Here is a 24,228-nt window from a genome sequence, read left to right on the forward strand (position 1 = left end):
ACACACTAGTAAAGTCACGCCCAAATTTCTCCAAGCCGGGCTTCAACAATACATGAATCGTGAACTTCCAGATGTTCAAGCTGGTTTTAGAAAAGGCAGAAGAACCAGAGATCAAATTGCCAACATCCGCTGGATCATGGAAAAAGCAAGAGAGTTCCAGAAAAACATCTATTTCTGCTTTATTGACTATGCCAAAGCCTTTGACTATGTGGATCACAATAAACTGTGGAAAATTTTGAAAGAGATGGGAATACCAGACCACCTAACCTGCCTCTTGAGAAATCTATATGCAGGTCAGGAAGCAACAGTTAGAACTGGACATGGAACAACAGACTGGTTCCAAATAGGAAAAGGAGTATGTCAAGGCTGTATATTGTCACCCTGCTTATTTAACTTATATGCAGAGTACATCATGAGAAACGCTGGGCTGGAAGAAACACAAGCTGGAATCAAGATTGCCAGGAGAAATATCAATAACCTCAGATATGCAGATGACACCACCCTTATGGCAGAAAGTGAAGAGGAGCTAAAAAGCCTCTTGATGAAAGTGAAAGAGGAGAGTGAAAAAGTTGACTTAAAGCTCAACATTCAGAAAATTAAGATCATGGCATCCAGGCCCATCACTTCATGGGAAATAGATGGGGAAACAGTGGAAACAGTGTCAGGCTTTATTTTTGGGGGCTCCAAAATCACTGCAGATGGTGATTGCAGCCATGAAATTAAAAGACGCTTACTCCTTGGAAGAAAAGTTATGACCAACCTAGATAGCATATTCAAAAACAGAGACATTACTCTGCCGACCAAGGTCCATCTAGTCAAGGCTATGGTTTTTCCTGTGGTCATGTATGGATGTGAGAGTTGGACTGTGAAGAAGGCTGAGCGCCGAAGAATTGATGCTTTTGAACTGTGGTGTTGGAGAAGACTCTTGAGAGTCCCTTGGACTGCAAGGAGATCCAGCCAGTCCATTCTGAAGATCAACTCTGGGATTTCTTTGGAAGGAATGATGCCAAAGCTGAAACTCCAGTACTTTGGTCACCTCATGAGAAGAGTTGACTCATTGGAAAAGACTGTGATGCTGGGAGGGATTGGGGGCAGGAGGAGAAGGGGACGACCGAGAATGAGATGGCTCGATGGCATCACGGACTCGATGGACGTGAGTCTGAGTGAACTCCGGGAGCTGGTGATGGACGTTCTGTTCAGTTCAACCGCTCAGTCATGTCTGACTCTTTGTGATCCCATGGTTGCAGCACGCCAGGCCTCCCTGTCCATCACCAACTCCTGGAGTTCACTCAGACTCACGTCCATCGAGTCGGTGATGCCATCCAGCCATCTCATCCTCGTTCGTCCCCTTTTCTTTCTGCCTTCAGTCTTTCCCAGCATCAGGGTCTTTTCAAAAGAGTCAGCTCTTCGCATCAGGTGGCCAAAATATTAGAGTTTCAGCTTCAACATCAGTCTTTCCAAAGAATACCCAGGATTGATCTCCTTTAGGATGGACTGGTTGGATCTCCTTGCAGTCCAAGGGACTCTCAAGACTCTTCTCCAACACCATAGTTCAAAAGCATCAATTCTTCAGCACTCAGCTTTCTTTATAGTCCAACTCTCACATCCACACAGGACCACTGGAAAAACCATAGCCTTGACTAGACGGACCTTTGTTGGGAAACTAATGTCTCTGCTTTTTAATATGCTGTCTGGGTCGGTCATAACTTTTCTTCCAAAGAGTAAGTGTCTTTTAATTTCATGGCAACAGTCACTATTTGTAGTGATTTTGCAGCCCCCCAAAATAAAGTCTGACACTGTTTCCACTGTTTCTCCACCTATTTGCCATGAAGTGATGGGACTGGATGCCATAATCTTAATTTTCTGAATGTTGAGCTTTAAGTCAACTTTTTCACTCTCCTCTTTCACTTTCATCAAGAGGCTCTTTAGTTCTTCACTTTCTGCCATAAGGGTGATGTCAACTGCATATCTGAGGTTATTGATATTTCTCCCGGCAATCTTGATTCCAGCTTCTGCTTCTTCCAGTCCAGCGTTTCTCATGATGTACTCTGCATAGAAGTTAAATAAGCAGGGTGACAATATACAGCCTTGACATACTCCTTTTCCTATTTGGAACCAGTCTGTTGTTTCATGTCCAGTTCTAACTGTTGCTTTCTGACCTGCATACAGATTTCTCAAGAGGCAGGTTAGGTGGTCTGGTATTCCCATCTCTTTCAGAATTTTCCACAGTTTATTGTGATCCACACAGTCAAAGGCTTTGGCATAGTCAATAAAGCAGAAATAGATGTTTTTCTGGAACTCTCTTGCCTTTTCAATGATCCAACCGATGTTGGCAATTTGATCTCTGCCATATGTTCCAGACTTGCCATATGGTCCAGCAATCCCACTTATAGGCGTGTATCCAAAGAAAACTCTGATTTGAAAAGATACATGCACCTCAGTGTTCACAGCAGCAGTATTTACAATAGCCAAGCATGGAAACAACTTACATGTCCATCAACAGGTGAACTGATAAAGAAGATTGAGATATATATATATACACACAATGGAATAATACTCAGCTTTATAGTTGAAAGAATGAAATAATGCCATTTGCACCAACATAGATGGCCCTAGAGATTATCATATTAAGTGAAGTAAGTCAGACAGAGAAAGACAAATACCGCATGATATCACCAATATGTGGAGCTAAAACATGGCCCAAATGAGCTTATCTATGAGAGAGCGACAGACTCTGAGACATCGAGAACAGACTTATGGTTTCCAAAGGGGAGGAAGGGTAAGGATGGATGGATTGGGAGCTTGGACTTAGCAGATGCAAATTATTATATATAGGGTGGATAAACAACAACATCCTCCTGTATAGCACAGGGGACTGCATTCAATATGCCACAATAACCCACTATGGAAAAAGGAAGGAATTGATTACATGAGGATGAAAGTGCTGATGGGGGTAATTATAATTTTATGACTTTGTTTGAGAAACTGCTGATTTTTTAATGATTTGTTTTCCAGATTAAAAGAACCCCCTTTCTCCTTTCTTTTAGGTAATCTATATCACAGCACTTTGGTAAAGTATACTTTTGTAAACAAAAATGGCATATATTTATCCTTTTCTCTCTACGGGATCTCTTCAGAATTTAGGAACTTATTGAATGTTCTTAATTTTTTATGAAAATGTAGGTATATATATGTACACAATGGAATAATCCTCAGCCATAAAAAACAATGAAACAATGCCATTTGTACCCACATAGATGGCCCTGGAGAGGATCGTACTAAGTGAAGTAAAGCAGAAAGAGAAAGAGAAATACTGTATGATATCACCTATATGTGGGATCTAAAGTGTGACACAAAGGAGTTTATCTGTGAAAGAGAAGTGGACTCACACACATAGAGAACAGATTTACGGTTGCCGAAGGGGCAGCTGTTTAACTGAACTGACCTCTTCTCAGGTCTAAGAGACTGGTTCAGTGAGATGCAGCCAACTACCAACTCAAGGTCTAGACTGTGAGACTTCTTGGGTAAATTTAAAAGGTGAGAAATGAAGGGTAGGCAACTATGCCACTTCCAAATATGCCTCTTTGACTTAGGGGTTATTCTGAGCCAATAAAGTGGTTTCAGATAATAGAGCTGCTTTAAATTACCTGCTGGCTGAACAAGGAGGAATCTGTACCATAGCAATGACCTCCTGGTGTACTTGGGTCAACAACTCTGGTATAAAAGAAACTCAAATGCAAGAATTGAAAAAACCAGCCACTTGGCTAAAAAAAAAAGGCTGATGCCTCTTCAGGTGCATTATTTGATTTACTTGATACCAACAAGGTTTGGCCCTGAATAAGAAGTGTATTCAGACTTTTGGTATTATCCTCTTGACATGTCGCCACTGGAGTCTCCCTGGCGGGCTGTGTGCTCTCAGGGGTCTTAAATACGAGTCTGAGTTCCTCAGCAGTGCATCAGATGGCCTCACTGAGCTCGGAGCGACAGAAACGTGTTGGACAATGAGGTGAGGAGCGAAACAGCTCTTCCATGGCCAACAGCAAAACCTATGAGGTGCACAGCGAGACACATCACCCGAGGGCGACTGAGAACGACAGTCATTACAAACTTAAACATTTTTTTTAATTTACCTTTTTTTTTTTTTGGCCACACATGGCTTGAGGGATGTTGGTTCCCCAACCAGGGATCAAATCTGGGCCTTCAGCAGTGAAAGCACCCAGTCCTAACCACTGGACCACCAAGGAATTCCCAGTAATACCAAGTTGTTGGTCAATCTCTTATGCAGGAGAGGAAGACCAAAAGGAGGAATTGTTAGAGCGACCGAACGAGAGGCCAGGGACTTCCCTGGTGGTCCAGTGGTTAAGGGTCTGCCTTGCAATGCAGGGGATGCTGCTTCGGTCTCTAGCTGGGGGTCTAAGATCCCACACGCTTGGGAGCAACTAAGCCCGTGTGTGCCACAACTAGAGAGTTGGTGCACCCTGGTGAAAGAGTCCGTGCGTTGCAACAAAGACTCAGTGCAACCGAATACATAAATAAGTTAACTAGACAAACAGGAGGCCATTGGACTGAGGTGGCCCTGATGCCTTGGTAGCTCATGCAAGCAAACCAAAACCTAGAAAGCCAGAGTGAACGCACCTGAATCCAAGAAAAGGCAGCTTACGAGCAGCCAATCACAGACAGACAACGAAGACAATGGCTTAAGCGGCAGCCAATCAGTTTCTTTGCTTTGCTTCTGCCTCTTTATAAAAAACCTCCCCACCGGCTCCCTTCAGGGGTTATGCTCCCAACCACCCGGCTTCCTAGGGGGCTCAGTGGTGAAGAATCTGTCTGCAGTGAGACACGGTTTCGATCCCTTGGTCAGGAAGATCCCCTGGAGAAGGAAATGGCAGCCCACTCCAGTATTCTTGCTTGGAAAATTCCGAGGACAGAGGAATCTGGTGGGCTACCGTCCATGGGGTCACAAAGGGCTGGGCACGACCGAGGGACTAAGCACAGCACAGCAACACCTTTGGTTTGGTGCTGCCCCGCTCCAAGAAATTTGTGAAATGTTGAATGTCCTTTTACCTTGTACCTTGTAACAGCCGCAAGTGGCAGAGCTCAGGTTCTTTGTTGTTTAAAAGTTGTTTTCAAAATATAGAAATAAAACCCAAGAGTATCGCTGATCTTCTGGGCCCTGCTGGGGCACTGCCCAATGCCTGCGGGGCATGTGACTGGCCAGGGGAATAGAACTAAGCCCTGAAGGGGGCCCAGATGTTTCACAGGCCTGTAAAGCTGAGAAGATGCGATGGCGTCCTCTTCTCTCTGGGGGAGAAGATAACCGCACAGGTGGCGGCTTCTGCCCTGAATCTTAGTTTAGCAGTAACACGTCCACATTTCTTTAATTTCCAGCCCCTCTAAAAATCTGTTTCTTTTCTGCTTTGTCACCCTGCTGGTTGCCTCATTAAGGACTTCAGTAGAACCTGACACATGCTGTCTATTTGTAGAATGATATTTTTAACACATTGAGAAGGATGCTTTGACAATTCAAGCCAGCAGTGCCCGCCTTTGTCTCTAACCTGGGGCCTCTGCTGCCTCATTCTGGAGCCCAAGCCCTCTCTCCTGGCCCCTCCTGGCCTCTTTCCCACTCCTGCCTTGTCCCTGGGAACCCTGGGCCTGGGCACCTGCTGCAAGGTGTGATAAAAGGCCCAGAAGTTGAGGCCCTCCCCATCTTGGTGTGGAGTCCACGTTTGACATTCAGATATTAAGTGTGACTTTTCCTGTTGGGTTTGGGCAGAGGTCATCAAGGCTAAGACCAGTTCTGCAGGGCACACGAGGGGACTGAGAAACTGACTCTGTGACTCATCCTCTTCCCCCCGCCAGAGGGCAGAGAAGAGAAAGGCTGGTGAGGCGAAGGGAGGGAAGGTCCTGGAAAGGCTGGCTGGTGTGCTGGGGCGTCTTCCCTGCACCCCTCTCCCCATCCAGGGGGCCTTTGGTCTCTGTCCAACTGAAGGGCTTCTGGGAAACCTGAAGGCATCTGGGCATGTGTCCCTGGAGTCTAGGGATGCAGGGCCAGGCGGGTGTGACTCACACCTGGAGGTCAGGGTGATGGTCCTGGCTACACTGGCCAGAGGCAGGCAGGGAGATGGCAGGGACCTGGACACCTGTGCAGGGACAGTCACAGAGGCAGAGGGCACGTTTCTGCAGGGTCCCTCAGACCCTATGGAAGAGAACTAGGGGTCTGTCCTCCAAGAAACACTGCCTGGAGAGGGGAAGTCTCAAAAGTTGAAAGTTGAGGGTAAGCAGCTGCTAGGTGATGGCACTGACCTGGCCACTGCTCTGAGCGGGAGCATTGCAGAGAAAGAGCAAAGATGCTCAGAGGTGCCCATGCCCTGCCCTCCTGCTCCAACCTGAAACCTGAGACGAGTCAGAAGAAGGGATTCTGGGGTGAATGACCATCTGGAGCTACAAGGCTTCCCTGAGCACCCACTAACACTTGAAAGATGACTACTGGATGAGCACAAACTTTTATGCAAAGAGCTGGAAAGAGCAACTGCACAGAGCAACTGAAAGAGGCAGAGACAACAGAGAATCAGCTGCCTTCAGACTGTTCTGCAAGTTGATGTCAAGTACTTGTGCTTTAGCAGTTGACCCTGGCTTAACTCCCCGCTCCCTGGCCCCCAGGCAGCCCCTCCCACCCCAGCTGTGCTGTGAATCCCAGAACCTGCATCCTCCAGAGTTGGAAGGGGCTCAGGTGGAGACCAGCAAACCCAGCCTCTGATTGTTGTCAGACGAGGGACCTGAGGCCCGGAGACAGACTGCAATCTTCTGTGACAGAGGCCTGCGGTATCCTCTTTCCCTTTCTAGAAAGACTGAGACAGAGGGATCGCAAGAAAGCAGCCCTGAGCCTGCCAGATTATTAGATTTGGAAAAATGCCTGAAGCCACCAGCAATGAAGACGCCCATGGGCCGAAGTTCCACTGTGCAAGGGTGCTCCCTGGCCCTCGCAGCTGCCCTGTGGAGCAGGTGCTGTTCTGGCCACTCTGGTTAGTGAGGAGGGGGCGCAGGGTGGCCAGAAGAGACGCTCCAGGCCATCAACCAGCAGCGGCGAGTGGGAGCAGCTAGTGGTTTAGTCACTAAGTCGTGTCCGACTCTTGTGACCCCATGGACTGTAGCCCGCCAGGCTTCTCTGACCATGGGATTCACCAGGCAAGAATACTGGAGTGGGTTGCCATTTTCTTCTCCAGGGTATCTTCCAGACCCAGGAATCAAACCTGGGTCTCCACTGCCAAAGGCTTGGTGACTCCAGGCACCTCCCTCTGCCCCTGGGTCCACCCCCCAGATGTCTCTCTTCAAGGACCAACATCTTCAAAGTTTTGTCCTCCCTGAAAATAACAACAGCTTAGAGAGGGGAAGTCTAGCAACTGGGAGGCAGGGCTTAGCGGCATCGGGAACAGAGATGGGGTGGGAAGTGGCGGGGGGCAAAGTTCCCCTGCTTTCGAAAAGACGGGGAGTGACGCTGGGCTCCCATTCCTGACAGCAGCACTGGCCCGAATGCCCCCTGGAAGCCCCTAAGGGTGCAACCGGCCCCCTCGTTAGATGCACATTCTCATCTGAGCTCCCTCTGCAAACCTTCACTCTATCAAAAGCCGCCTTTATGCATTTATTTGGCTGTTCCGGTCTTCCATCTCTGTTGCGGCATGCAGAATCTTTAGTTGCAGCTTGTGGGCTCTAGTTCCCTGACCAGGGATCGAACCCGGGCCCCCTGCATTAAGAAGGGAGAGTCTAAGCCAACGGACCACCAGGGTAGTCCCAGAATTGTCTCTTCTATTCCAAGAGTTTCATTACTGCTTTTGAAGGTTTTAAACCATTATTATTTGACTGATTTTTGAGATGATGGATTATATATTCAATTTTCAATTTTCATCCTTCTTAAGACATCATTCGTGAGTTTGACAAGTACTCGGTGCACCAGGCTCTGCGCCCCTCGAGCACTTTCCATATGCAGGCTGGCTCGTTTTCTCTCATCTATGCTGCAGATGTTGTATCAGTCTTTGATGCAGGAGCAGAGGGGTCTCCAGAAAGGGAGGGACGACAGGAGAAGACCCCAGCAATGAGGTCGGTGTGTACAAGGCAGGTAGGCCGGCCGGAGAGCGCAGGCTCCCTCCCGCCTGGGATGTACCTGAGTCCATGAGCCCCGCAGGGGAAGCCCCCTCCCCACCCACTTTCCTCCCTAGGCCGATGGGTGGGGAAGCCCGGCTTGGTACTCACGCCCCACCTGTCACAGGACAGGACTCTAAGGCTGGGGTGCCTTCCTGTCCTGCTTTCAGGACTGCCTCCACTGCCCCACTCCCGGAGGGCACGGTTTTAAGCCCAAGCCTGCCTCTTCCTGTACCCTGGTCCCCAGTCCAGCCCAAGCAGTCCTCACCTCGAGCCAGGTTCCCCGAGATGAAGCGGAAGAAGACGCTGACGATGTCACCCAGGTGCGTTCTGCAGCCGTGCTGGCACTCCTGCAGCCTCAGGGCGGGGTACCGAGCTGGGCCAGGGGTCTCCCCGCGCCCCACCATCCCTGGCCCTGGCCCAGGGGCCTCTCGGTCTGCCCAGCCCCCCAGCCTCTCTGCCCCCTCTCTGCCCACCTCTCCCCAGCCTGAAGGCACTCAGCCTTTATTCTCGTGCTCTCTCTCCCACCTCTGGTCTGTCTCCTGATCTCAGTGCCAGCCCTGCGGTCTCAGTCGCCCCTCTGTGTCTCAGCCTCTCTGCCCTGCCCTGTCCTCTGTGCTCTGTCTTCACCTCCCCGGCTCTCGGCCTTTCCCAGGACCGCCTGCCCCCCAGCCCAGCCCTTCACCTTGCACCTGACCCTGGCTCCTCAGGACCTGGGTGCCCCCTCTCCCTGGAGACAGAAGGGCTCCTGCAGCTTCCTGGGCTGGGAGGGTGTGAAGGCGGGGTGGGCTGTATTCCTGAGTTCCACCACCACTGGGGGAGGTGCCCTTGTGTGATTTTCAACTGAGGGTGTAATCACACTGCAAAGGGGCCCTATCCAGGTCACGGGGCTCCTAGACAGCCAGAAAGGGAACTTCCCTGCTCCAACCCGAGTCCCCTCCTGGGAGGCTCAGGGGCCAGGGACCCTGGGCAGAGCTGGGGGAAGGGTGGCCACCTGACCTTTGGCTAGCTCTTCCCCTCTGACCTGTGCTCACTGACCCCAGCCCCAAGCCCCGCTGGCACCCCTGCAGAGTAGAGAAAGGGGAGGTGGGAGGGGATCCCGTTGTTGCTGACCCCGGGCCCGCATCCTGGAGCACGCAGTGTGCACAGGCAGCTTGCTAAGGCCCGCGTGGGCATCCAAACAACCCCATGCGGTAAGTGTGGCAGAGAACTTCACGTCAGCATTCTCTTCTGCTTTCTAACCTACAGAATTCAGGTTGCCTTGGGGGTGCAAATGTGCTCAGGTTTTTGTTTCTTTGTTTTTTAAAAAGGCAATCCTCACCCCTTCCCTGCAGTCAGAGTGGCTCAGTTCTGCCCAGCAAAATATAAGCATAAATCTGCCAGAGAGTTCTGTGAAAGTGCCACTTTCCTGATGTAGGCACTCCCACTTTCTCCTTTCCCCTGATTTCTCCTTTCTCTTGTCAGGAGCAAAGTCATGATGGCTGGGGCCAGAGCAGCAACTGTGAGGGAAAGCACGCGTGCACACACACACACAGAGACACACACACAGACACACACACACACACACACAACTGCAAGACCTTGACTCTGATATCCTCAAGCTGCTAAACCAGTGCCAGCCACTGCCTAGCCCAGGTTTCTCAGATAGGAGATATTAATACATATTTCTGTCTAAATGAAGCCATTGTTGTTTGGGGTTGCTGTTACATGCAAGGGCAGGAAAGTCAAAATATTCCAAGTGAAAGACAAATGTCACACCTTGCACTGTCAGCCAGTGAAAGAAAGCACAGCGTCTGACGGGGCTTCTTGAGTGCCACAGGTAAGGGCGCGGCTCCAACACAGCAAAGGCTGTGCAGTAGGTCCAGGCTCCGGACAAGCAGGTCTCCTCTTGGGTTGATGACCCAGCACATTCATTCGATGGCACACAGTGTGTCTAAGAAAACTTAAGATGCTCTGCTGGGGCCAGGTTTTGAGCTATGGTTTTGAGCAAAACCAGGCTTTCTTTTTTTTTGGGGGGGGGGGCAAAAATCTCTTCCTCTTTTGACACTACTTTCGGCTCACTCCTGGGCCCTCAGGGAGATGGAATCTCTGACTGACACCAGGAAGCCCTGAGACCTCAGGTGTCTGTCAGGAGCTGAGCGTTTGGGACTTCCTTGGTGGTCTAGTGGTTTAAGAATCCACCTGCCAGTGCAGGGGACACAGGTTCGATCCCTGGTCTGGGAAGATCCCACTTGCTGCAACTATTGGAGCCTGTGTGCTCCGCGACAAGAAAAGCCTCCACAACGAGAAGCCTGCAGACTGCAATGGAGAGTAGCCCCTGCCCCGCAACTAGAGAAAGCCGGAGCACAGCAACGAAGGCTGAGCACAGCCAAAAGTAAACAAACATGCAAGTAAGTAAGTGAAACCTTAAAAAAAAATAGACAGAGCCGAATACCCATCTCCCGCCCAGCTCTAAAGACGCGTGCGTGTACAGCACTCCACCATCACACAGGTGCTGAGTGTGAGCTCACACAGGTGCTGAGTGTGAGCTCAGGGTCGGGGCCCAGAAGCCTCAGGTAGGTGCATGTTCCATACTCGGGGCTCAGACAGGCAGATTCTTCACTACTGGACCACTAGGGAAGTCCTGGCATCTCACTCTGAAACGTGACGTCGAGTATATCTTGGTCTTTCAAATGCATCAGAATTCTGTTAGCCTGTATTTATATATGCTTACGTATTACAGACAAGCTAATTTACCTGTTTGTCCCTATACCTTTCCTTTTTTATAAGGTGTTATTATTATTTTCTTTTGTGGATCATTTTTAAAGTCTTTGTTGACTGTGTTACAATCTTGCTTCTATTTTTACGTTTTGGTTTTCTTGGCCAGGGAGGCATGCGAGATCTTAATCCTTCGAGCAGGGGTCGAACCTGCACCCCCTGCTTTGGGAGGCAAATTCTTAACCATTGCAGTCTGCTGTGCTGCCAGGGAAGTCCCCCCACACACACCTTTCTACTACCACTTTTTAAACCAGGGGTGCTGGTGGTGGCAGTGACTTTGTGATCTTACATGGGGTCGACAAAACCCCAGAAGAAATGAGTACCTCCCAGAGATGGAAGCAGTGGCCGGGAGTCTGAGTCTCCATCTGGGGGAGGGTGCAGGACTGTCTCCCTTTGAGCGGGGATGGTCACACTGTCACGCAGGAGCATGCGGCTGCAGCTCCAGGGTCCCTGCCAGAACGGGTGAGGACGGGGGCGTCCCCCAGAGCGGCAGGCAGGCCCCTGGCCTTGTCCCATCCAGGCCTCCTCCTCTGGTCCTCTAGAGTTTCTGCAGAGTTCCCAGTAGCCTAGAGCAAGTGCCTCTCTGCTTACACCAGTCCAGCTGGACCCCAGGTTACTCTGTGGGTGGTGTTACTATTCCAGGCTTATAGTTTAAAACACCCAGTCTCACAGGCCTCATGGGAGCCAGACTTGAGAAACAGGTTGGTCCGATTGGTGACTCAGCTGCGTCCCTGGAGAGGCCGCCTTGAAACCTAATAGGAAGGACTTTCAGATGCTGGGGAGATAAGCAGAGCAGCTCAGAGTCCCAGCCTCTGGGACATTGAGGATGGGCCCCCAGTGTTGGAGAGGGACACACTTCTGGGCCAAGGACTGGTGCTTCTCCTGAGTTGGGTGCGGGCCATGCCCCTCTCTGTGCTGCCGGGACCTGGGTCCACCCATCTTAGAGACTGCCCCTGCTGACCTGCTGCCAAACCCATGCTGAGGCTCTTCTCAGCCAGGGCTGACCCTCCGGGCCGCAGCAGCCACGGGCCTGGCCCCTGTCTTCATGTACCCCAGCCTCTGAGTCCCGCACACTCTTGCCATGTCGCAGAGGCTCAGGACACCTGTGTGTTCCACTGAGCCAGACCCCTGCTCCAGGGTGTCCCAGAAATTAGTGTCTCAGGCACCACTTCTGCTGATGGAAACCACGCCCACACCCCCAACGAGGGCGCAGTGCTCCGGCCGCCCGCCCGCCTTTGGGAGGCCCTGGCCCAGGACACCCAGTCCGGCCAGGCTGAGCACGGGGACAGAGCGGCGCTGAACGGCACAGCTGGCCTCTGCACCCAGAGCTCGGACGGCTCCCAAAGGAGCAGAGAGGCACCTTGCCTGGGCACAGCTGAGCGTTCCATGAGAGCCCTCGGAGTGACCACACCAACAGTGCGTCCCGGAGGGACACGCAAGGGAGCTGTTCAGACCGGGGTTCAAGGCCTGGGAGCAATGCCCAGTGGATAGGGGGGCAGGCTGGGGGTCTCTGCTCCTCTGCTGCCAAGAGTGGCTGCTGCCTCCATAGACCCTGAGCCTCAACCCCCATTTCCCACAGCTCCCGAGAGAAAAGGCAGGGAGAGTGCGTCCGGGTGGGCGCCCTGCCTACGGCGCATGGAAGATGCCCCGGGTCAGAGCCCTCACTCAGCCCTGGCCCCTGTGACCCACGGACTCGTGTGACCTTCCTGAACACTTGCTCCCTAGGTTTAGTAAAACACTGTGGCCCTCCATGCCTGCCTCACACCGCTAAGGGCACGTTTTCCGCGCCCCGCATGCCCCCTCAAGGCCTGGTAGGGTGTCTGGTGAACAGGTCACCAGGGGAACGGCAGGGCTGGGCAAAGCCCTTGGTGGTGTCCTCGGCTGTGCACCCCTTCCCCGCCCCCACTGCCTCCTGGCCGAGACCAGACATTCAGCAAACACTTCCACACAGCTCTAGAAGGAGCTGCAGGGAGCTGCATCAAGCTGCCATCTAGGAACCCACCTGAGCTAAAGGTGGGACCTGTGCGTGTGGTCCCCTCCTGTGACCCTGGACACACCCAGGCTTGCTCTTCCGCGTGTCCACCCACAAGTAGGTGTGCAAGAGGCCTCAGTGCAGGACACCCCAGCACTGTCCTGAAGACCACAGCATGCCAGGTGTTCCTCCTGGAAGGTGGAAGCCGGGGCTCAGCAAGAGAGCGTCCTGGGGGCAGGGAGAAGGCGGCTGGGTGGAGAGGACCCAGGAGGGAGCGAGCCAGACACAGGTCACTGAGGGGCTGCGAGGTCACAGGAGGGAAAGGAGCCTGTGCTGCTGCCAAGGAGACCTGGAGAATTTGAGCCTTGAATAAATGGATTAAGAAGGTATTGAAAATATATGTGTTCACTGGAAGGACTGATGCTGAAGCTGAAACTCCAATGTTTTGGCCACTTGATGCGAAGAGCTGACTTACTGTAAAAGACCCTGATGCTGGGATAGATTGAGGGCAGGAGGAGAAGGCAGCAACAGAGGATGGGAAGGTTGGATGGCATCACCGACTCAATGGACATGAGTTTGAGCAAACTCCAGGAGACAGTCATGGACAGGGAAGCCTGCTGTGCTGCAGTCCATGGGGTCAAAAAGAGTCAGACATGACTTAACAACAGCACAATGGAATATTACTCAGCCATTAAAAAGAATGACATCCTACCATTTGTGGCAACTTGGATGAACCTAGAGACTGTCCTACTAAATGAAGTAAGTCAGAAATAGAAAGACAAATACCACGTGATATCACTTATATGTGGACTCTAAAATACAAAGCATATGAACTTATCTGAAAAATGGAAGCAGACTCACAGACAGAGAGAACAGACTCGTGGTTGCCTTGGCGGAGGGACGGAGTGAGAGTCTGGGATTAACAGATGCAAACTGTTATTTACAGGATGGATAAACAACGAGCTCCTACTGCACAGCACACAGAACTCTTCAATATCCTGTGATAAACCACAATGGGAAAGAATATGGAAAGGAATATATATGCATGTATGTATGTATTACTGAATCACTTTGCTGTGCAGTGGAAATTAACACGATATTATAAATCAACTACCTTTCAATCAAATTAAAAAATCTGTGCCTCCAGTGAGGTCAAGTGGGGTCTGTTAAAACAGACTCAAGCCCTCTAGGCGCAAAGGACTGGCCACACGAGGGCACCACTGCTCATGTCTGCTCCTTGTTCCTACCCTGATGGAGAACAATTGCTTTTACTCTGCTGCAGAAAAAAACAGTCGTGAAGATGTGAGTTTCCCAGTTAAGCTGTCTGCATGAACTTTTAGTGAGTTCATGTTTCTGCTCCATCGCGAGAAGTGGAGAACCCCCATGGACCTCACACGTGTATTCACAGGCTTCAGAGCCTCCACGGAGGCTGCTGTGGAGAAGAAAAGGGCCAGAGGAGGGTGGCAAAGCACCACAGATGGCAGGGGCTCCGGGAAGCAGATGAATCGTGCTGGGAGTGTGCCGTGGAGTAGGGGTGCAGGTCAAGGACAGGGGCCTGGCCTGCACGCATGGCTGACCCCCGCCGCATCAAGCCTGGGATGCTGGGGTCGTGGATGTCCCCATTTTCCAGTCAGAGACTGAGTCGCTCTGGAAATCACCGAGAGTGTCTGAGACAATGAACAAGACACGGCACTCAGGGGTCCAAGTCCGCACCTCTTCCTTAAAGTCAAAAAGGCAGACTCTCAGGCACGCCTGGTGTGTGTGGTCACGGGATCTATGTGTGATACGTGTGCCTGTGTGTGCCCACAAGTTCTTAGTGGGTGTGTATAGGTGTGAGTATGTGCACATGTGTGTGAGAGTACCGGGCTGCACGAAGTCCCTTCTGCATCACTTACTGCACCACAAACACCAAGTGTCACCAGCAAGAGCCAGGCCGCCGTTTCTCTTGCCAACGCCGAGTGCAGCCTGCAGTACACGGCCAGCCCTCGGGCTGCGCTGGGCAGGACTGAGGAGGCCGGAGGCCGGGCCACCTCCTCACCACACCCCTGTAGCAGGGTATCAGCCCCTCTTTTCACCGAGGACTCAGGAAGAGTGTGATGCTAAAGGTCACCCAGCCGGCAAGGCTCTGAAAGCCCTTTCCATCCTCCTGGCTGGGAGAACCCCAGTGAGGGCCCAACACTCCCCGCCTCCCTGGGCCCCGCCTCGAGCTCTGTGCCCCTTGGGGCACGGACACTGATGCACGGGGACGGGCCTGAATGAATAGAAGCCCCTCCCTGCAGAGGTCAAGGCTGGGGTCCTCCGGTAGGTCTCTGAGCTCAGGGCAGACACCCACCCTCTCCCCAGGGGGCCCAGCCCCTACCTGAGCCCTGCGGGGCCGCGCTGGACAGGATCCACTTGACCAGGCAGCAGCGCATCAGGGCCTGCCGGGTGAGCCGCGGCCGCTGCCACTTCGCGCCCTCCTTCTTGCTCAGCGGAGTGCGCCCAGGCTCCCCCAGGAGGCTGCCGTCGGACACCTTCATCACCTCCTGCAGCAGGAACAGGCAGGGAGACTGTGAGCCCTGGCTCACCAAGGGCACCTCCAGATCGTCCCCAGGATGCCTCGAGGCAGTCCTTCACTCCATGCAGGCCCTTACCTTCCGGGGGCGCATGAGAGGAGCCCCTGCCCCGCTGGACGAGTCCCGGGGCGCCACTGCCCCCGGCATGGGTCACCTCCTGCCCCATCTCTCAACCCTCCCCCTCTCTCTCCAAGAACCCTCTGTCCCTGCATGGCGAGGCCATCTTGCAAGCGCGGACAGTGTCCGCTGGTGATCCAAGCTGGAGGAGCGGGCTGAGAAGGATGTTCAAGGCCACCGTGGGGCTGGGCACCCTCTGCTTGCAGGCACGCTCCCTGCCAGCCTCGCTAGGCTGTGAACACACACTCCTTCCACACACAAGCCCTGCTCATGCTTTAAGATCCAGCTAACAGGGATTCCCCTGATGGTCCAGTGGTCAAGAATCTGCCTTACAACGCAGGGGACATGGGTTGAGTCCCTGGTGGGGAAACCAAGATCCCACGTGCTGCGGGGCAACTAAGCCCTTGGGCAGCAACTGCTGAACCCATCCACGCCCTGGAGCGTGTCCTCTGCAACAAGAAGCCACCACAGTGAGAAGCGTACGCACCACGGTTAGCGAGTATTCCCCACGCGCCACAACTAGAGAAAGCCCGCACGTAGCAATGAAGAGCTTGTGCAGCCCCAGATAATAATAAATAAATTAAATAAAAATGTGCACGTGTTAGTCGCTCGTTCGTGTACTCTTTCCGACCCCACGGACTGCAGCCCACCAGGCTCCTCTGTCCATGAGATTCTCCAGGGAAGCATACTAGAGTGGCGAGCCATTCCCTGCTCCAGGGATCTTCCCCACACAGAGATTGAACCCAGGTCTCCTGCACGGCAGGCAGATTCTTTACAGCCTGATCCACTGGAAAAGCCCAAGATAAAAATAAGGAAAACTTTAAAAAAAAAAAAAGGTCCAACCAGAAAGCCATCTCCTGCATGAAGCAGCCCAGCCTCTAAAGCTGCGGGCGCTGGGCCTACCCTTGTATCCACATCCCCACCCTGGCACGGATTGTGCGGTGCTGACTTGCTGGAGGAACTCCCGGCTGAGGGCAGGGTCCGTGGGCTTCTCCACTGGGCACCTGCTCTGGCACATGACGGGGCCCTTGGAAGGAGGGAGGTGAGGGTCCAGACTGGCTCATCAGCCTCCCCATGACCCCGACACAAGTCTGGATGTCAGAGATCCCAGTCCAAATCCCTCACTGACTAAGCCCGGAGAGGGGGGTGGATCCACACAGGCCACACAGCAAAGTCGGGGGTCCTTGCCTCTCCCATAGCCCTCAGCATTTTTTGCGTTCACGCTCAGTTGCTCCGTCGTGTCCGTCTCTTTACGACACAAAGGACTGTAGCCACCAGTCTCCGCTGTTCATGGGACTCTCCAGGCAAGCATACTGGGGGTGGGCTGCCGTTTCCTCCTCCAGGGGATCTCTCTGACCCAGGGATCGAACCTGGGCCTCCTGCATTGGCAGGCAGATTCTTTACCACTGAGCTACCTGGGAAGCCCCTGATTATTATTATTATTTTTTTTTACCTTGAGGCAAATAGAGACTGCAGAAGGGCCTGACGACTTCCCCAGGAGGGGGCACGTGGATGGAACCCACAGCTCTACACTGTGCAATGGTCTGCAGAAACAATTCCAACAACTGGTGAGTGGAGTCTTGGAGCAGAGAGCTGTGGGTGAGTTGTTAAGATGCCAGGCTGTGAGCTCCACTGAGTGTGGGTCGGGAAAGGACAGCCAGCGGGCACAGTGGACCCTGGAGCCTCGAGACTTGTTTTCCTCTATTGATAACTGGAGCACTCTCACCTGGCCCGCCCTCTCGTGGCCTGTCATTGGCCCACCATCCTCAGCGGCCAGGCAGGCAGCAGGGTGGCCCCTCTGGGCATCTGCTGAGTCTGACTTGTTGCCTGTGCGTCATCCACCCTGCTCAGGATGGCTGTGCCCCAGTCGTGCCTGTTGGGTCGCGGCCCCAGGTCGCCCCCAAGTTCACTGTACCCAGTATGCGTAGCCTGAGTTCCAGGCGTGGGAGGAAGCAGCGCCCCCACGCGGGCCCTGTTGCTGAGTGGGGGCTGACTGGCCAGGATGATGGTGGTGATGTCCTTCCAGGGTCATGGGGTTTCACTACATTTATGCTTGCTCAGACACTTCAGTCGTGTCCGTCTCTTTGGAACCCCAAGGACTGTAGCCCGCCGGGTTCCTCCATCCATGGGACTCTCCAGGCAAGAATATCATAGTAGGTTGCCATTTCCTCCTCCAGGGGATCTTCCAGACCCAGCAATCCCACCCATGTCTCCTGTGACTCCCGCCTCGCAGGCAGACATTTATATGGTCCTGAAAATTATACGAGTGTCCGAAATACATCACAAACAGATGTACACTCAGGCAAGTTCTGCAGACGCAGAGACTCCAGCACAGCCCCTGCAATGGTCGGGTTCTTGGGTACAACGACCAGAAAGATGCACCCAGGTGGATGGTAACTGGAGAGGAATCAATGGTGGGGGACCCAGGCCCTTCACAGCCTCCCCAGGACAGACAGAGCCAGGCTTGGCAGACAGACCAGAGCAAAGGGCAGGCTGACGGACAGCCAGGCCTCAGTCACGGACACCCAGGGGCCAGGACGAAGACCTCTGCTGCTGCTGGCGCTGCTATCCAGGGACACTGGGCCTGGGGCCCCCACTGGCATCACCATTCTGTGGGGGTCTCGGTTGACCCACTGGCTCCAGGTTCGAGGTCAAGAGCAGAGGCGTCAGACTGTCCCAGCCCATGTCAAACGTCTCCTCTCTGGCTGCAAGGAAAGCTGCGAAAGCAAGCTTCTGGCCTTTTGGGTTCTTGCCTGTCCTCTGTGGTGGCTTTCCTAAACTTGAGGAATAAGAAAAACCCTACAAACGTCCCCGAAACTGTGGAGTCTGAGCAAATGCTCAGGTGAGCAGAGGCGGGTGTGCTGCCTCCTGCGGGCTCTCGTTGGCTGGGGGAGCCCTCCAGGAGCTGAGCTGGGGCACGGCCCCACAAGGGCGGCCCGTATTTGGGGCTGGGCGGTGGGCCTCCTGGTCAGCTTTTGATGAAGCAGCTGTCTGGACCCGGCAACACTCAACCACTTATCCTGACTTTCACGATCTTTCCAGCCAGGTCCCACTGCCCGTCCCCACTGTGGTTGTCACCCCCTCAGGGCGCCCCTCCAACACACACGCTCAGCAGCCCCTCCACGCTCTTCCCTTCTTCCAGGCTTAGCCTGGCCTGCCATTGGGGGTGGTCAGTGGTGCTCAGAGCTACAGCCGGACTGGGCTCACCATCCCAACAGGGCAGAAAGGGGGTGTTGGTGGGGGTGGCCGGGGGCCCCAGGTGCCAGGGATGCTGAGGGAGGCGCCCTACACACTTACACACACACACACATGCACAGGCCCTGCCCAAGCTGACAGACAGAGACCTTCTTCATTATTAATGATCTTATTCGGGAGAGAAAAGGCCTCAATGAATCAGGTCTTTATTTCAGCCCAGGAGGCAGGTGGGGGATGATGGGCAGCTGTCCCTTCATGATTTCATGAATCCTTTGCTGAACGCTCTGTACGTGGGCTGAGTGGAGAAGGTCAGAGGGGAAACCCAGGAGGGGCTCAGAGCCTGGGCAGGAGCTGTCTGTCGGCACCCTGGCCTCAGGACAGCACTGGGCGGCCAGCAGGGGTGGTCCTCACGGAGCCTGGGGCTAGTCCTGGGGACTCTGTCTTGCAGTCAGGCCTGGGCTGATGTGCGGAGACCCAGCAGGTGACCCAGGCTTCTGTCCTACCGAGAGGGGGGCAGTGCTGGGAGGGACCACAGGGCAGGGCCGAGAACCCCGCTCCTGCACTTCTGGGCCTTCAAGGCACCTCATCGTTATGACTACTATAGGAGATTGGAAGCACCTGCCCATTTTAAAGACGAGCAAACCAAGTCTCCCAGGTGGCTTCCCAGGTGACTCAGTGGTAAAGAGTCCACCTGCAAGAGGATCCACCAGGAGACACAGGATGGACCTCCGGGTCTGAAGATCCCCTAGAGGAGGAAATGACAACCCACTCCAGTACTCTTGCCTGGAGAATCCCATGGACAGACAGCCTGGCGGGCTACAGACCATAGCGTTGGAAAGACAGGGCTGAGCGACTAAGCACAGAAGCACAAACTAAGTCTCAGATGCCTAGGGGCACGCCAGGGCCACAGTGTACTCGTGGCCTCCTGGTTCCAGCTTTCAGGGGTGCGGCTTTCTAAGGCCTTGAAAGTGGGGGAGGGCCGCCTAAGCCCCTCTCCCCCTGCACACTCCCCCTCCCCCTGCACACCCCTCTCCCTCCCCCTGCACACTCCCCTCCCCCTGCACACTCACCCTCCTCCTGCACACCCCTCCCCCTCCCCCTGCACCCTCCCCTCCCCCTGCACACTCACCCTCCCCCTGCACACCCCTCTCCCTCCCCCTACACACTCTCCCCTCCCCCTGCACACTCACCCTCCCCCTACACACTCTCCCCTCCCTCTCCTGCACACTCCCCCTCCCCTGCACACCCCTCTCCCTCCCCCTGCACACCCCTCTCCCTCCTCCAGCACAGTCCTCCTCCCCCTCCTGCACACTCCCCCTCCCCTGCAGACCCCTCTCTCTCCCCCTGCACACTCCCCGTCCCTCTGCACACTCTCCCTCCCCCTGCACACTCCCCCTCCCTCCTACACACTCTCCCCTCCCCCCTACATACTCTCCCCTCCCCCTCCTGCACACTCCCCCTCCCCCTACACACTCCCCCTCCCCCTGAACACCCCTCTCCACACCTCTACCTGCAATTCCTCCCCCCTCACCTGCACAATTCCTCCCCCCTGCCCCTGTACACTCCCCTCCCCCACCTGCACACTCCTCTCTCCCCTGCACATTCCCCCCTCCCCCTGCACATTCCCCCCTCCCCCTGTACACTTCTCTGCACCTTTACCTGCAATCCCTCCCCTCTCACCTGCATACTCCTCCTGGACATTCAGGATGGACTGCTTCTCCCATCAGGCCTCACTCAGATCAGGTGCTGGGAGACCCCCACCTCCTCGCCCACACCAGTGCCTGCTGCGATCTCCCCCTGGACATTCAGGATGGACTGCTTCTCCTATCAGGCCTCACTCAGATCAGGTGCTGGGAGACCCCCACCTCCTCGCCCACACCAGTGCCTGCTGCGAGCCCCAGCCTAGCTGGCTGCTGAACTCGCCCTGTTTGCTTGTTTACCTGGGTGCATTTCTGTCTCTTTCTCCCAGATTGTTGGCTCCTAGAGCCGGCCCTGGCCTCCTGCGTGAACGGCTCTTCCCCATCACAGAGCCTGGCACCCAAAAGACCCTCACTTCCAAAACCCAGCAGCAAAAGAACAAAGCCTCTAGCTAGCAGATGGGCAGAAGGGGAGCAGACATGTCACCCAGGAAGACAGACAGGTGGCACGAAGCCCGTGAAAGGCTGCTCCACATCGTGAGCCGCCAGGGAGAAGCAAACAAAACCATAGGAGATATCATACTATCCGCAGGGCCAATAGGATATAATTCTATTTACGCAACATTTCAAAGTGGCAACAGTTTAGAAACGGAACAGGTTAGTGGGACAGGGGTTAAGGGTGAGGGAAAGCTGGAAGAGGGGAGGTGGGTGTGGCTATGCAAAGTCAACACGAGCCCTTGAGGTGATGGGGCTGTTACGTGTGTTGACTGCAGTGATGTAAATGCGAACGGACACACGTGATACTGTGTGTGTGTTTAAGTGCGCAGGACTAAACACACACGAGTGCGTGCGAACCTGGCTGAAGGGCGCTCGGGATCTCTTTCATTTCTTTTTTAAATATTTATTTATACATTTGGCTATGGCAGGTCTTGGTTTCAGGGCACAGGATCTTTTTTATTTGTAGCAGCATGGGGGCTCTGGTTCCCTGGGCGGAGATCAGTCCCAGGCCCCCTACATTCGGAGCTCGGAGTCGTAGCCACTGGACCACCAGGAAAGCCCCTCTGTTTTATTTCTTACAACTGCAAGTGAGTCTGCAAGGGTCTCAAGGAAGCTACCATTAAAACACAAAACTTTCATACATACAAAAAAAGAACATTTAAAAAATACAAACACACACAAAACCCTCAATAAACATCCTAAATGCCCGAGTGAAAGCCCTCTGAAGCTCTCGCCATAATTCGCTGAGGCTTTCTTCCCTCCTGCTCTTGTCTGATGCATTTTAACAAGGATGGAGCCATCCGTTCATCCTCCATGGCCCTCAGGGGAAGGAATGGCCAGAGCTGGGTGGCAGAGACCAGTGAAGCCAGAAGATCTGGGTCGTGAGGCCCAGCAGAGAGCATTCCGAGCCAGGTCCCAGAAGCGGCCCTAGGCTGGCCCGGGACCTGCAGCCTCCTCCGAAGCTGACAAGGTACCTTCAGGGCAAGCGCTGCAGCTATGCTGAGACATTCTGGCCACTCAGCCCACACTTGCAGCTCCTGCCCTCCAGGGGAGTCCAGGGGCAGGTATCAGCTTCCCTTCTTCCAAGTCCCAGGTCTAGGAGGAGTTGGGAGAGCAGGGGGTGTACAGAAAGGGCAGCGTGTTGGGGAGGCACCTACTTTCCAGCAGGCACTGTGTTGGGTGCTTGGAGAGGTGCCGTGTTTAACGCCCATATCCCTCTTTCAGGGTTCCTTAGACCCTCCTGCAAACCACCTGGCTGGAGCACAAATCCTGGAGTAGGTCTTTCTCATACCCTCTCACCAGGATCGCCATGTTCCCATCTGGCGTGTTCTCTGTTGCCCAAGGCCAACAAAGAGCCAGCCCTGCTCGTTCTCATTCACGTGTGTTCACTGCTGGGCTTTGGCTGGAGGTCACTGGCTCCAGCGTGTTTCCCAGGTGGTTCAGTGGCAAAGAATCTGCCTCCAATGCAGGAGACAGGGGTTCAGTCCCTGGGTTGGGAGGATCCCCTGGGGAAGGGCATGGTAACTCTAGAATTCTTGCCTGGAGAATCTCATGGACAGAGGAGACTGGCGGGCTACAGTCCATGGGGTCACAAAGAGTCGGACATGACTGAAAGGACTTAGCGCACACACACATTAGCTCCAGGAAGGGAACGCCTGGGAGAACCTCCTGTCTGGGAGAGGGGATGACTTAGACCAGCGGTCCTCGGCCCTTCTGGCACCAGGGATGGGTCTCATGGAAGACAATTCTTCCGTGGAATGGAGGGAGAATGGTTTGGGGATGACTCCAGAGCATTACATTTACCGTGCATTTTCTTTCTAATTCCTGGTGGCTCAGAGGTTAAAGTGTCTGCCTGCAGTGCGGGAGACGTGGGTTAGATTACTGGGTCGGGAAGATCCCCTGGAGAAGGAAATGGCACCCCACTCCAGTATTCTTGCCTGGAGAACCCCATGGACGGAGGAGCCTGGGGGGCTACAGTCCATGGGGTCGCAAAGAGTCGGACACAACTGAGTGACTTCACTTTCACTTTTCTTTCTAATATTATGATGTCAGCTCCACCTCAGATCATCAGGTATTAGATCCCAGAAGTTGGGGACCCTGACTTAGACTCTGGGTGCCCGAAGCATCCCTCTAGCTTCAGCTCAGAGCCTCAGCAGACAACAGAGTGGGAGGGAGGGGGGTTGGGGGGCTGCTAGAATGCAGTGCGCTTGTTTGGGGGGCGTTGTTATGGTTACCTCTGCACCTGCTACCATCTCTCCTTTTACAAGAACGATCTACTGATTCCCTTTTAACTGAGTTTATGGAAATTTAAAACACGAGTTAATTTAAAGAAAAATAAGAAGCTATAGCACAGGTTGCAGCAGGCAAGACAAAATCTGTGAAGGCAGATAAGACAAAAATCGGTAGAGGAACACAAACAGCTAGAAAACCTGCAGTCTGGGGGGTCCCTCGCTCAGCCCAGCTCAGAGAACTGAGTCCTCTGGGACTGGCTGTCCCGTGCATCAGCCACGCGCGGAACGTGGCCACTGAACGTTTGAAATGAGACTAGTCCAAATGGAGACGTGCCGTTCGTGCAAATACACACTGGATTTCAAATTCTTCTTAGCTTATTCATTCTTCTTAGCTTATTAATAATAGCTTATTAACAATTTTTATATTGAGCACACACTGAAATAATAGTTACACTGGATTAAATAAAATATATTAAAAATTTTTTTCTTTTAGAATTTACTTTCTTTAACGTGTCTGCCTGACCATTTAAAGTGACACTTGTGCCTTGCAATACATGTTTTAAAAAAACATTTATTTTGGCCATGTTGGGTCTCAGTTGTGTCATGTGAGATCTCCACTGCAGCACGTGGGCTTCTGTCTAGTTGAGGCGCACAGGCCCAGCTGCCCCGTGGCTTATGGGATCTTAGTTCCCCGACTGGGGGTCGAACCTGAATCCCCTGCACTGGCAGGTGCATCCTTGACTACTGGACCACGAGGGAAGTACCCTGAAACTCATGTCTGCGGGCCGGCACCATTCTAGACCTTCCGGCTGCAGGACTGTGGGCAGCTTGCTGCTACCAGGGCACACCCTACCCCCAGCTCCTCTCTCCCACCCAAGTCCAGAGTTGCTTCAGAAAGGTAGTCTGGTGGAGCGTGGAGGGCAACTGGGGCACAGTGAGGCCAAGCTTGGGGTCTGCCCGGGTTGAGGCGAAAATGGTGGAGCGCGGAGCCGGGTGCAGGCAGCGGGACAGGTGGGGGCATATTAGTGTGGTGGGTATTTAGTTTCTGCCGTAGATGTGGGCAGCAACGGAAGGGTCCAGGGGACTCCTCGGTAACTTTGACATTGACACCATGGAGATGGCACAGGACG

The 24,228-nt window shown here is 53.6% G+C and overlaps 1 protein-coding gene across 1 annotated transcript in view; it reads right to left on the minus strand.

Moving 5' to 3' along the window:
- The window catches only part of KCNIP3 (potassium voltage-gated channel interacting protein 3), an 88,753-nt gene extending 68,011 nt beyond the window's left edge, over window positions 1-20,742 (minus strand). The window contains exons 1-2 of the mRNA XM_069583956.1: window positions 20,413-20,742; window positions 15,225-15,390 (exon numbers count right to left, since the gene is read on the minus strand). Of these exons, the coding sequence (XP_069440057.1) occupies window positions 15,225-15,390; window positions 20,413-20,433 (187 nt within the window). The 5' untranslated portion in view covers window positions 20,434-20,742. The remainder of the gene's footprint in view (window positions 1-15,224; window positions 15,391-20,412) is intronic.
- Window positions 20,743-24,228: the final 3,486 nt, after the last annotated feature.

This window comes from Ovis canadensis, chromosome 3 (assembly GCF_042477335.2).
Source record: "Ovis canadensis isolate MfBH-ARS-UI-01 breed Bighorn chromosome 3, ARS-UI_OviCan_v2, whole genome shotgun sequence".
In the NCBI taxonomy this organism is placed as follows: Eukaryota; Metazoa; Chordata; class Mammalia; order Artiodactyla; family Bovidae; genus Ovis; species Ovis canadensis.